We start from the raw sequence: 14613 nt of genomic DNA on the forward strand, positions 1-14613 counted from the left end.
TGACTGTTTGTTTGTTTTTATTTATTATCACAAGCATCCAGACTTCAAACCATTGAAAATTTCAGGAAGTTCTTTTTTTTAAAAGGAACAATAACAACAGGATGTTCTGTTTTCAGACTTAAACCGTGAAATGGGTTGCTTTAATACATCACCCAGCCCATTGGAACAAGTTTAAGCACAAGTAGTCCAAGCAGCCCAGTAACTTACTAATGGAGTTAATAGCAGGTTCTAGGAAGGGAAATGTGAGACCAAATATCCTAACATGAACAGCAGTAGATACCAATTGGATTTCTGTTGCTTATGATGGTTCCCTACTGCCCCTGTTAGTTAGGATCCTCTAACAAGATCAGCTGAACCAACTACTTACGTTCATTCATTCCTCTATTTTACAAAAGGAGCAGACACACAACTGTTTTTAAAATATGATGTGATTTTCTAACAGTGGCTGGCAAGAACATTAAAGAAATGATACACTTCATCTTTGTCAAACACTGCCACTTCCACTGAACACTCTGCACAGCGCACTGGATGGTACACCTCTTCCTTGCCATCCTGTGGTGTACCATGCACGATCTCTGCCGTTGGTCCTTTTACTCTCTTGTATTTGTTCCTTCTCTTGCGGTTTCCTGCTTGCTTGTATCGGAGAACTTCTCCTCTGTTAATAATGCAATTCATCACAAACATAGCCCTATATTGCTCTTTATACAATTCATGCCTGGAAATATAGAGGAGAGAACAAAATTACATTGCTGCACTCAAGTTTCTGTGCAAAACACACCTCCGTGTCAGATGTTTACCAGTTTGGGATGGAATGTAGGTGAGGTGGGGTTGTTTTCACCAAACAAGTGCCTCTCTTCCATTTCCAACTTGTGCACCTGTATGGGAGCTGATGTGCAGACTGTGAGCAGGAAACTAGGAGTTGATGTCGTGATAAATTTATTGTTGATTAAGCAATACAGTCAGCCTCCTGATTACAATGAGTTGTTTGCACTTCTGGATCATTAACTCTCTCCTCTCTTCACTGATTGTGGCCTACTGAAGATCACCAGCACTTTTATGTGCTTAATTGATTTAGAGCATGCTGAGGTCATTGAAGTCTTCCTTAAATGAAGACTTTAAGATTTAGGAAACAAAATAGATGTAACATGCCTTTTTCCCTTACTGTCTCCTCCTTATCCACAAGAGTGAAAGAGACCCTAGACTGCTTTTGCACATGAATGTCAAACATCTCACTATCAATACTTGCTTTCCACACAAATTGATAAATCACAGCATTTAAAAACGGTCATTTCAAAAGATGTTTGAGTGGCTATTTACAGGATCTAAACATCCACTCAACTGTGTGAAATATTGTTTGGGTAACTGCTGCAACTTCTCATTTACACAAAGTCTGAGGCTGTTTGGTAGATGGCAGCTCAGACTAATCGGATTATTCTCAAATAGGCTACATCTTCTAGATGCCACTGAAGTGTTAGAACCATAATTCACCCTCCTGCCCTAGCCTGACAGTGATCATCAAACTTATCATTAAGCAGGAACTGAATCTGAAATATTTTGACTGTCTTCTAGTTGGGCATCTGCTCAGGAACTAATTGCTTGTGTTGCTTACCGCTGACAATCCAGGCACAGGGTTGTCATACATGCCGGACAGTTTAGAACAGCATCACTGGTTGGAACTGGTATGGCTTTGGACTGGTTTGACTGGTTATGAAGCCCACGATACCTTCAAAGGAAGAATATTGGGTGTCTGAGATTTTACGAGATTTTACGAGATTCACCGTTACATTCTATGCTTAAGAAAATTTCAACCTCTAATTCACTTCGCTGTTTTCACTTGACCAAATCATTAATCCAGTTGCTTTTCCTCATCATCCAGCTTCCCCTTCAAAGAGGCTACTATTGTTGCTTTAAAAATGAAGTTTGCCACTGCAAGATCTCCAGTCCTTCTTGTACATTGGTCTCAAATCATCACCTGATCATAGAATCAACATACACCAGAAACAATATGCCCACCATCCCCAGCTCCAAGACTAATACCCTTGCATTGTTCTACTGTTAAATTTTGATTAGGAATTGGAGATGTCTGGTAAATCCTTGCATTTGCTGATTGGCAAATGGTACTGCAAGCCAGACTGACAGGCTGCCTTGGACTTCACAACAGTGTCTTGCTTGTAGAGAACACTAGCCACCTTGTCAGGAGTATGCCCCCTTCTTCAAAGAAAAGACTCACTTACCCTCTCCTCTGCCTGTCAACCCAGGCCTGATCACGGTCATCTTGATCCGGATCATACAACAGCTCATCGTTTGTCAGAACCTTGTGCCTCTTGCGTTTCTTCTTTGAATCACATCCTTCTGCAAAGATTAGGGCAATGTTTAGTGTCCAAGTGTCAGCAAATGAACTCTTGAATGGAAGAGAAAGTTAGAGGTCTCCCCTCGCTCCAATCCTCTGATTGAAAAGAGAAATAAATTTGTCAATCAGAAGTTTCAGTTCATATTTATTGCCATGCTAGTTCCCAGAGAATGTTGCAATATGCTCCTTTGTGTTTTTTCAAATATAACTGAGCTAGGAAATTCTTCAGGCAGTGTTTAGATTCAGCCCTTCATAGCTGTGGCTGGTATGATATGCAGGCCAAATGGGCAAGGGTAATATTTTAAAAGAATCAGAATTTTTTTAAGCATTAATTCAACTGCCTCAGTAATCTTTATTTCCAGACTGAATTCGAATTCTTAAACTATTGAGGCATTTGGTATTTCACTTTTTCCATTATTAACTAATAACCATCAATATTAACATGTAGATATGTCCCCCTATAGAGGTCAACTCTGGTGTATGGAGAATTCCTTACCCTTCACCCCCCACCCCTCCTGGTTTATGAGGAAGGCTAAATATGTAATCTGTCAATGCCTCTGGCTGCATGACTCTTCATGATCCTTCCAATAGTCCAGTTTGTGTTGTTTCCAATTAAATCACTATTGTACATTCTCCTTGATGTGACTGAAGCAGCAATTGCAAAGGCAAGAGACTTCTCTCGAGGTCACTTGTCAGGCACCAGAAACTGGCAATATTAGAAAAGCACATTATCTGAAAGTTCTGAAGAGGGGTTACACTGGTTAGACCACCTAACCAGTTAGCGACACAGAATTCCTGCTCTCAGGAAAGGCTTGGAATTAACTTCAGAATAAAGCAACACAGTGGATTGATATCCCACCCATCACCTTCAACATCCTCTATCACCAGGCACAGTGGCAGCTGCTTGTACCATCTACAAAACACACTGCAGTAAATCAGCAGAGTTACTTTGACAGCACCTTACAAACTGTGACCTCTACCATCTAAAAAGGACACCACCACCTGCACAGACTCTTCCAAACCATACACTATTCTGACTTCAAATTATCACCATGCTGTTGCTCAGTCAAAATCCTGGACCTCCCTTCCTGATAGCATGGTAGGTGGTCCCTACACCAAATGGGGTATTTTAAGAAAATGGCTCACTGCTACCTCAAAAGGCATTTGGGGGTGGGCAATAAATGTTATCCTTGCCAACGCTACACCTCCCAAGTTCACATTATGGAGATCAAAAGGCTAGGTCAATTCTCCAATTCGTTGCTACACAACCAGGTGTTCAGAGCAGCATTAGCAGTGGTAACAAAATAGCAGGTAAACTCAAAGAGGGTCACTGATACCAGACCTCCCACACTGAGAAGAGAGAAACTGATCCCCTCCCCCAGTGTAGAGAGAGACCTGTACAATTCTTAATATCAAACAGAATTTAGACTCTAGATTTGTAGATAACTGATGAATCTGCTGGTGGTCCTACTACTGGACTAGTAATTCAGAAGCCTGGATCAAGGATCCCAACACGGCACTGAATTTTATGCAGCGGCGATGTTCTCACCTTCGAGCAATAATGTTAAGGTTATCCTACTCCCATGTGACCAGCAAGGCCTGCAGAGTCAATTCAGTTGCTGGTTTGTAAATTAACTTCAGGCAAGACTTCCAGCCTCATTGGGAGCGACAGTGAGTGGTCAGGATCTGGAATGCAGTGTCAGAGTCTGGTGGAGAAAGATTCAGTCAAGATATTTTGAAGGGAATTGCATCATTATTTGAAGAAGAATGTGCAGGGGTAGATGGAGAAGATAGGTAAATGGCACTGGCTGAAACTGCTCCTTCAGAAAGCCAGCACAGTCACAATGAGCTGAATAGCCCTCTTCTGATCTGGAACAATGGTTTGATTATCCCCTCTCCTTTGTAACAGGATAACTCATTGCCATAATCTGTTATTGTTTAGATGCAAACTTGAACCTTCTGTGTGAATCAGAGGTCCAATTCAGGTATAATATAAAGCCTGTGGTACTGTACCAAAGTTCACTTTAGCAGGTTCTCAGGAAGCAAGTAGGAAAACAGAATGGATGGAGTCTTACTCTGTTCATCTTCAGCCTCAGAGTCCGAGTCGAAGTAGACTTCATCATAGTACTGTGGTCCAGGTACAGCTCCAGAGTAACAACTTCCGATGCTCGAGGAAGCACCTAACAAGATGAAGAATGATCAATTCAATAAAAAAATGCTTTTGTGTGTGACATTTATAATCTTCAGGGCATGGCTGCTGGCACAAGGAACAAAACTCCATCCACCATCAAACACACTTGGGACAGGGACAGCACAGGGTTAGATAGAGTAATGCTTTTTTTAAACTGAAAGTAAAGATCCCCCAATGCTGTACATCAAACACTCCAAGGATAGATTTAGTACAAGTTTAGGCAATAAAGCTCCCTCATTTAAACAGAAGTTAAATGCCCCACTACTTTCAAGCTGAAAGTAAAGCTCACTCTACACAATCTCCCTGGGTGGAGATAGCACAGGGTTAGGTAAAAAGTAATGCTCTCTGCACTATCCTTATCAAACACCTCAACGAGAGGTACAGGAAGGGGTTCACACACAGAGTAAAGTCCCTGCTACTCTTCTGAAATGATGGAAAATTTTTCTCTTCCATACTGAAAGAAAAACCACTTCTACACTGTCCCCAGGATGGGTACACTATCAGGTTAAAAAACAGGATAAAACTGTTTCGGCACCACCCCCATTAAACACTCCCTGGAAAGGATACAAATGTGGGTTTTTATTATTCATTCACAGGATGTAGGTGTCATTGGCTAGGCCAACATTTATTGCCCATCTCTAGCTGTCACAGGTAAGAGTCAACCACATTGTTGAGAGTCTGGACTCATATGTAGGCCAGACCAGGGAAGGATGCCTGTTTCCTTCCCTAAAAGGACATTAGTGAACTAGGTGCGGATTCAGTCATCATTAGATTCTCAAATCCAGATTTTTATTGAATTCAAATTCTACCAACTACCATGGTGGAATTCAAACCTGGATCCCCAGAACATTAAGTGGGTCTCTGGATTAACAGTCAAGTGATAATACCACTAGGATGTGACTTCCCTTTATGTAGACAGAAATGGTAAACAACACTAAGTGCACTGCTCCTCCAGAAGGCCAGCAGACAAGGTGGGTTGAATGGTCCCCCTTCTGATTTGTAACAACCCTGTGATTTCTTCCTCTCCCTCTGAAAAGGATCACTGGAAAACAAAGAACCACACAGGACAAGAACAGGCCCGTTGGCCCTCCACACCCACGCGACACATTTTGCCCTTCCATACTAAACCTTACAGGATCGCTATGCCTCTATTCCCTTCCTGTTCATGTATTTATCCAGGTACTTCCTGAATGCTGCTATTATGTCTGCTTCCACCACCTCTTCGGGCAGCACGTTCCAAGCATCACCAACCTTTGTGAAAAACCTGCCTCGCACATCTCTTAAACTCCGTCTCCCCCACCCCCACTCTGAACCTGTATCCGCTAGCAGTGGACCCTTTCATCCTCAGAAAAAGTCTCACACTTTTCACTCTATCCAGGTCATTCACAATCTTATAAACTTCTCCTTGGGTCACCCCTCAACCTCCCGAATTCCGGTGAAAACAAACCCAATCTATCCGATCTTTCTTCATAGCTAAAATTCCCCATACCATGTAACATCTGATAAACTTTTTCTGTGCTCTATCCAAAGCATTCACATCCTTCTAGTACTGTGGTGACCAGAACTGTATGCAATGTTCCAACTGTGGTCTAACTAAAGTTCTTTAAAAGCTGCAGCATAACTTATGCCCCTCCCAATGAAGGCTAGCATGCCACAGGCCTTTTTTACTACATTATCTACCTGCGCTGCCACCTTCAGTGATCTATGGACCTGCACACCCAGATCCCTCTGCATATCAATAGTCCTAAAGGTTCTGCCATTGACTGTATAAGTTCCACCCAAACTTAACCTCCAAAATGCGTCACTTCACATTTGTCTGGATTAAACTCCATCTGCCATTTTTCTGCCCATGCCTCTAACTGATCTATATCCTTGGAAAATCCTCCTCACTATCTGCAACTCCACCAATCTTTGTATCATCTGCAAACTTACTAATTAGACCCGCCATATATTCCTCCAAACCATTTATGTAGACCACGACCAGCAGAGGTTCTAGCACTGATCCCTGTGCAACACCATTAGTCACAATCCTCCATTCTGAAAAGCATCCTTCCACCACTACTCCTTGTCTCCTATGATTAAGGCAGTTCTGTATCCATCTTGCCAGCTCATCCCTGATATCATGTGCCTTCACCTTTTATACGAGACTGCCATGAGGTTGCTGTTTGTGGTCTACATTGGGGTGTGCTTCTTTGGAGCTAAGTGCCTAAGAGTATTATCTTCACTAAATAATACAAAATGCTGGAGAAACTCAGTAGATTTGGTAGTATTTGCAGACAGAAAAATCAGAATTAACTTTGAATCCAAAATGATACTTTTTTTGGGATTATGCTATCTTTGTTACAAAGCAAAGCTAACATATGCACTAGCGCTAATGTGAAAATTAAAAGTTTAACTAAAATTTTATATTTAAATTGTCCAAGTTAATGAATGCAGTTAACTTAGATCATCAATTCACATTAAGTGAATTTAAGGCAGCTTTGTTTGCTGCATGCGTGTTGAAAAGAAACTGAGCTGGGAATTTAGACAGGAGATTGTCTTACACATGCATGCATTAGAATGGGCTAGAATTTGAAATTTACTTGATGCGAAGGAAATAACCATCTTTGGTGTTTAATTTTCTAAAACAAAAAGAATGATGCAAAATGTTTAATTTCAGGAAACATGTTGAAAACCCTCCAAACACACCTTCAGCTGATAATTCCCAACCCTTCTCAATAATTTTCATGGTGGAATCCAGTTCTGCTGCCATCTCTTTCTCAAATTCATCTTCGCTGGACTCACTCTCTCCTGTTAAGTACTCCTTGATCAGTTTACGCTTGCGTTCAGGCGTGCCATGGAGGAGAACGTCCAACTCATCCTCAGAGCTGGAATAAGCATAAAATATATTCAGAGCTTACCACCAATTAAGGCCTATCCATACTCAAAATATATGAGAGGAACAAATACACTCAATAGAACCCAGAAACATACTCTTATCAATTCTGGAAATATCTCAAAATTGGCAATCTTAGTCAAAGAATGATTCGGAATGGTCAGAATGATTCGGAATGGTCAGAATGATTCGGAATGGTCAGAATGATTCGGAATGGTCAGAATGATTCGGAATGGTCAGAATGATTCGGAATGGTCAGAATGATTCGGAATGGTCAGAATGATTAGGAATGGTCAGAATGATTCGGAATGGTCAGAATGATTCGGAATGGTCAGAATGATTCGGAATGGTCAGAATGATTAGGAATGGTCAGAATGATTCGGAATGGTCAGAATGATTCGGAATGGTCAGAATGATTCGGAATGGTCAGAATGATTAGGAATGGTCAGAATGATTCGGAATGGTCAGAATGATTAGGAATGGTCAGAATGATTCGGAATGGTCAGAATGATTAGGAATGGTCAGAATGATTAGGAATGGTCAGAATGATGGTGGTGGTGGTGAGCTGCCTTCTCAAACTATGAGTCCATGTGCTATAGATGCACCCACTCTTAAGAAAGGAGTCCCAGGATTTTGACCCTGTGACAAATGAAGGAACAATAGTCTAGTTTTAGTTGAGTTTAGAAGTATATCTTCCTTCAGTTCTTCAAGGCTCTGGTTAGACTACACCTGGAGTAGTGAATGCAGTTTTGCTCTCTTTAACTAAAAGAGGATATCGGTGCATTTGAGTGAATACAGCAGGAGTTCACTCAGCTGATATCTACGAGAAAGTGGCTCTACTGGGCCTGTATTCGTGGAGTTTAGAACATGTCTGGTGTCTGATTGAGAATTTTAAGAGTGGATAGAATAGATGCAGGGATGATATTTCCCTGGTTGCGTCAGTGTCAGGATATAGGTCCACCAGAGAGGTTGGATTACTGACCACGTTCAAGAACAAGACTAAATTTGAGATATTAAAGACATCAATCCGTTCTTCTTGTCCCTCTACTTGGTAGGTCTTGGAATTCTGAAGGTGCTGTTGAAACAGCTTGGCTGACTTGCTGCAGTGTATTTTGGGAATTAATGTTTAAATTGATGAATAGGATGCTGATTAAACTGGGTTCTTTGCACTGGATGGTTTCGAGCTGGACTCTTCCAGGCAAAGGGGAGTACTCCCGATTGTATCCTACAGATGGTGGACAGGTTTTGGGGGTGTCAGATGATAATTAATTGCTTTAGACCTGCTTTTGTAGACACACTATGGGCAGCCCATTTCCTGGTCAAAGGAAACCCCTGAACATTGATAGTGGGGGATTATGCAATGGTAATGACAGGGAGTGTCAAGGGAGATCGTTAGATTCTATGCTTTTGGAAATGGCCACTGCCTGGCACTTCGGGTGACATAATGTCATTTATCCAAGCCTGGATATTATTCAGGTGCTGATCTCCTCCTAGTTTCTTCCCAAATGCATGGATCTCAAAAGTCCATACTTAGCAGAATTTTCTGAAATGATAAAACAATTTATCAGCACATCAAATAGCATGTGTACAACTGCCATAGCTTAAAGGAAGTGTTTTTTCTGGTCTTGCTGCAATGTAGCATGGATTGCTTCAGTACCCAAGTTGTTGCAAATGGTGTGGAACATTATGCAATCATAAGCAAACATACCCACAATTCTGACCTTATGATGGAGGGAAAGTTATTGATGAAGTAGCTGAAGATGGTTGGGCCTAGACACTACCTCAAGTTGTTTTGCAGCAGAGATGACTGACCTCCAACCACCACAACCATCTTCCTTTTGCAAGGTATGACTCCATCTAGTGGACAGCTTCCCTCCATTTCTCAATGACTTCAGTTTTGCTAGAACATTTTGATGCCAGGCTTGGTTAAATGCTGCTTTAATGTAAAAGGCAATCGCACTCTGGAATTCAGCTCTTTTGTCCACGTTCGGACTGTTAGACTTGGGATATTTGTACACCAATCTTTGAAGGTGGCCAGAAAAGTCGAGAGAGATGTTAAACGCAAATGAGGTCCTTGATTATATTAACAGAGGAATAATGAACAAAAGCAAGGATGTTATGCTGAACCTTTATAAAAGTACTGATTAGGTTACAGGCAGAGAATATTGTGCAACTTTAGGCACCACTATTCAGGATGTTAAAGAGAGTAATGGCAGATATTTTCAAGAATGGTTCCAGGGATGAGAGACTTTAGTTACATGGTCAACTGGGGACCTGTAGATTTTCTCCATAATGCAATTGGGGAGATGCTCAAATTCAAGGATTTTGAAAAGTGTAAATAAATAGATGCTATTTTTGGCAGAATGGTCAGTAATCAAAATGCACAATACCAAAATTGAAGAATCAGACATGAAACAATGAATTTCATTCCTCCAACACAGCACATTATTCTGGTTTGGAATACTTTGCCTGAGGATGCTGGAAACATTTTCAAATGGTACTTTTCCAAAGCGAACTGGATAACAATTTCAAAAACATCTGCGCAGCTTATACAGGGTCACATGTTTATTATCCTTCCTTATACCAGGCAAAGGAATAAACTGCATAACCTTTCAAGCCTGCTCAACTATTCAATATGATTGTGGCTTACCTTCTACTCAACCCCACTGTCTCATCCACCACCCATAACACTTAACTCTCCAAGAAATCTAAATTAAGTCTGTCCCAATCTTAAATATATGTGTAGTCCAGTTTACCAATCTCATTTCACAGAAACAAAATATAGGTGCAGCCCATTCAGCCTTTCAAACCTGCTCCAATCAGTATAATCTTGGCTGATTGCTTCAGTACCTTGTTCCCACTTTCTTTTCATACTCTGATCCCTTTAGTCCTAAGAACTATACCTATATCTGTCTTGAAGGTTTTCGATGTTTTGGTCTTAACTGTCTTCGGAGACAGAATTCCACAGGCTGACCACTCTCTGGGTGAAGACTTCATCTGGTCTCAGTCCTAAATGTCTTACGCTGTATTCTCAACTAGTGACTCCCTGGATGCTCTGGTCAACAAGAACATCCTTCCTGTATCTGCCCTGTATAATCCTGTCAGATTTTTATATTTTTCTAGATGATCCCTCATTGTAGTGACTATAATCCTAACCAATCCAGTCTCTCCCTGTATGTCAGTCCTGCCATCCCAGGAATGAGCCTTCTTTGCAGTACCTCAACAGCCAGAACATCCTTCGTCAGATAAGGAGATAAAACTGCACACAATACTCCTTGTGTTGTCTTACCAATGTTCTGTACATTTGCAGAAAGACATGCGTGGTTCCATACTTGACTGTTCTCACAATGAAGGCCAACATACCATTTGCCTTCTTCACTGCATTCTTAGTTTCAGTGATTGGTGTACAAGTACAGAGTTTACCCACTTCGCCAATTCATCACCATTCAGATAATAATCTACCCTTCCTGTTTTTGCTATCAAAGTGATAACTTATTGGCCCACATTCTACTACATTTGCCCAAAACACATTGAAGCATCTCTACATGCTTCTCACATCATACTCTACAATCTAGCTTTGTGTCATCTGCAAACTTGGAGATTTGACAACTTCCTCTCTAAATCATTAATATATATATTGTTAATATGAATCATTAATATATTGCATGATCATCCCAGGAGTAAGTCTTGGTGGATTTTTTTGTTGCACACGATGGCAATATTATCTTTCCTGTGATAAGTACCCCAGGTTTGATCTAACCAAGCTCCTCCACAATTAAACCAACACTTCACTATTCCTACACTCCCACAAACTTTACTAGCCTTGCTAATAACTCACTGCATCTACAGGCTAGCTTTTACTGATTTATCAATAAGGGTTCCTAATCCATTTGTACACTTACACTTTCCACTCTCTTACCGTTTAACAAATAGACTGTTACACCCACCAAAATGGAAAACCTTACATTTTTCCACATTACATCCCATGTGCCATGATTAGCCCATTGTGCAAATCCTCCTGAAATCAACTCACAATAAACATTCCACCTTAGCTTTGCATCGTCTGTAATTTTGGAAATATTCCCTTTGGTTACCAACTCTACATCATTGATATATATTATAAGCTCAGGCCCAAGTACTGATCCTGGTGGTAACCCTACTAGTCATAAGCTACCAATGAGAGAATGACTTGATTTACTCTCTTTTCTTCCTTTTAGTCATTAATCTATGCTAGTAGTTACTTCCTATCCCAAGTGCTTTAACTTTTCTAACTAACCTATTGCCCAACCTAATCATTATCAATCAGGTTAATAAAATGTGAGGCTGGATGAACACAGCAGGCCAAGCAGCATCTCAGGTGCTCCTGAGATGCTGCTTGGCCTGCTGTGTTCATCCAGCCTCACATTTTATTATCTTGGAATTCTCCAGCATCTGCAGTTCCCATTATCTCTCATTATCAATCAGGTGTCTATTTAATAAATCCCATCCCTAATGACAGATTCTAGTATTTACCTACCACTGATACAAAGCTGACAGGTCTGCAGTTCAGTTTTCTCCCTTGTTCCCTTCTAAAATAGTGGGGTGACATTTGGAATCATTCCAGAGTCAAAAGAAACTAGGAAAATAATAACCAAAATAGCAACTCTCTCTACAGACACCTCCTCCAACAAGTTGATGAAGCATCCAAAACTCATTGCAGGTCAGAATTCCATAAACTGTTAAGTGAAGAAATTTCTCATCAGTCCCAAGTTATTGGGCCCTTGTCCAGAGACTGTGTTTAGTTTCGAGCCAAATTTACATTTCTATCTTTACTCAGTTCTGGCGAAAAGTTATGTTGACCCGAGGCGATAAGTCCCTTCACAAATGCGGCCAGTCCTGCTGAGGTTCTAGGTTTGCATTTCAGAGTTGCAGCGACTGCAGTAATTTTGATGGGAACTCGCCCTCGGCTGCAGAGCAGCCTCGATAACCCGCGTAGCCTGTTCGCTCAGACCCCTGCTGCACCAACCTCGCTGGGTTTGGGAAACCCCAGCTTTGAGAGCCTCCCCACCCCTCACCTGGAACTCAGATCCTCTGGGTCACTCGGTTCCTCCACCAGATACGGGTCATCCTGCTCCTGGCGGTTCATGTTGGAGCCCGGGCCCGCCCCTCTCCTTTCACCCGAGCCCCGGGCCCGCTCCAAGGCCTCACTCGAATCGGGATTATCGACGCTGCCGTTGGACCCCCTAGGTCGCGTCACTAAAACGCGCCGCAAGGAGAGGGGCCTGAGTTACTTTTGGCGCTGACATATTACGCAATGAGCTTTCTGCACTAGACGCCGCCCTCTCCACTGACCCTCGTCCGTTGCAGTGAGACGGCCACCTGTTCTGGCTCCATCCATGTGCTGATCTTGGCCCCTGTCTTGCCCCTGCCCAGCCACTCGCCCGGTTCCCTGTCCTGGTAGCCCTAAGCCTTTGCCCGTCGCCAAGCCCCATTGATGAAACCAGCGCTGTCAATCTCAAACTGCGTCTGTGGTAACACTTTCAAGAGGAACAGAATCAAGAACAAGGGAAACTGTGGACTGATTAACTACTGAATCTAACCAGAAAACTATTTAAAAACAACAGGAAAGTGATAGGAAGGTACAGAAGCAGTAATGGAATATAAAAAAAACAGTGGACTGTTTCAGCCGAAGCATGTGGTCCACAACAATCACTGGAACTGGATTCAGAAACTTGCACAATGTGATGTATCGGGGGAGGTAAATTGTCAGAATACTCTGTTCCAGGAAGCAACCACATATTTTAGGCTACATAATTTAGATTTGACTTGTAGTGCAGGGACAGATAGGTGTGACTGTAAGAGAAGCAGATGCTACTTTGATTGCCGTCGTTTAAGAATTCCTTGACAGACTTTTCAGCACTTTATTATCCTTGTCCTGTAACTTCATGTGTTGCTGTTTCCACATTAACACTGCATCATCAGTTAGCTGTGCCATTATGTGACTGGTTTGCTTAGTTTTTGGCCATTTAACCAGGAAGCCAGATTTGAAAGGGTAAAAGAGAAACTCCAAATTGAAAAGAGAGGGACCCAGAGCTGAAAGGGAGGAGAGAGATAGTGAAACCCAACATTTAAAAAGAGAGAGATAATAGGAACTGCAGATGCTGGAGAATTCCAAGATAATAAAATGTGAGGCTGGATGAACACAGCAGGCCAAGCAGCATCTCAGGAGCACAAAAGCTGACGTTTCGGGCCTAGACCGAAGGGTCACAGTTTATTATATTTAAAAAGAGAGACCCAAAATTGAAAAGAATAGAACTAAACAGAAGGCTAAATCTGGAGGACACTAAAATGAAGCACCCATTCCGTAAGACCACAAGGCCATAAGATATAGGAGTGGAAGTAAGGCCATTCGGCCCATCAAGTCCACTCCACCATTTAAATCATGGCTGATGGGAATTTCAACTCCACTTCCCTGCACTCTCCCTGTAGCTCTTGATTCCTTGTGAGATCAAGAATTTATCAATCTCTGCCTTGAAGGCATCTAACGTCCCGGCCTCCACTGCACTCCATGGCAATGAATTCCACAAGCCCACCACTCTCTGGCTGAAGAAATGTTGTGTCATTTCAGTTTTAAATTTTCCCCCTCTAATTTTAAGGCTGTGCCCACGGGTCCTAGTCTTCCCGCCTAACGGAAACAACTTCCCAGCGTCCACCCTTTCTAAGCCATACATTATCTTGTAAGTTTCTATTAGATCTCCCCTCAACCTTCTAAACTCTCATGAGTACAATCCCAGGATCCTTAGCCGTTCATCATACGCTAAACCTACCATTCCAGGGATCATCTGTGTGAATCTCTGCTGGACATGCTCCAGGGCTAGTATGTCCTTCCTGAGGTGTGGGGCCCAAATTGGACACAGTATTCTAAATGGGGCCTAACTAGAGCCTTATAAAGCCTCAGAAGCACTTCTCTGCTTTTATATTCCAACCCTCTTGAGATAAACGACAACATTACATTCGCTTTCTTAATTACGGACTCTACCTGCAATGTTCTATGTTCTAAGACAGAAACTCAGAATTGAAAAAGAGAAAGAAAGAGAAACCCAGTGTTGAAATGAGAAGGTGCGAGTTCCAGCATCAAAATGGGAGAGAAACCCAGTGTTGAAGTAGAGAAAGAAAGACAGGGTACAGAAAGAAAAAGAATAAATATGAGCTACAAAC

The 14613-nt window shown here is 41.9% G+C and overlaps 1 protein-coding gene across 1 annotated transcript; it reads right to left on the minus strand.

Annotated features, from left to right (window-relative positions):
* eapp (e2f-associated phosphoprotein) lies at positions 1-12669 on the minus strand. Its single transcript, XM_048549674.2, has 6 exons — positions 12471-12669; positions 7230-7408; positions 4426-4530; positions 2235-2352; positions 1610-1723; positions 1-715 (listed from the first exon to the last, which is right to left on the minus strand). The coding sequence occupies exons 1-6, from the start codon at positions 12539-12541 to the stop codon at positions 436-438; spliced, it is 867 nt and encodes a 288-aa protein (XP_048405631.1). The 5' UTR covers positions 12542-12669; the 3' UTR covers positions 1-435.
* Between the last annotated feature and the right edge of the window lie 1944 nt (positions 12670-14613).

This window comes from Stegostoma tigrinum, chromosome 19 (assembly GCF_030684315.1).
Source record: "Stegostoma tigrinum isolate sSteTig4 chromosome 19, sSteTig4.hap1, whole genome shotgun sequence".
Classification (NCBI taxonomy): Eukaryota; Metazoa; Chordata; class Chondrichthyes; order Orectolobiformes; family Stegostomatidae; genus Stegostoma; species Stegostoma tigrinum.

Excerpts from the sequence above, each read along its gene's own strand:
- eapp (XM_048549674.2), bottom strand. The coding sequence starts at position 12,541 with ATGAACCGCCAGGAGCAGGATGACCCGTATCTGGTGGAGGAACCGAGT. Across the intron at positions 4,531-7,229 it reads TTGGGAATTATCAGCTGAAG|GTGCTTCCTCGAGCATCGGA; the intron begins GTGTGTTTGGAG and ends TCATCTTGTTAG. Across the intron at positions 2,353-4,425 it reads TGAGGCTGAAGATGAACAGA|AAGGATGTGATTCAAAGAAG; the intron begins GTAAGACTCCAT and ends TAATCTTTGCAG.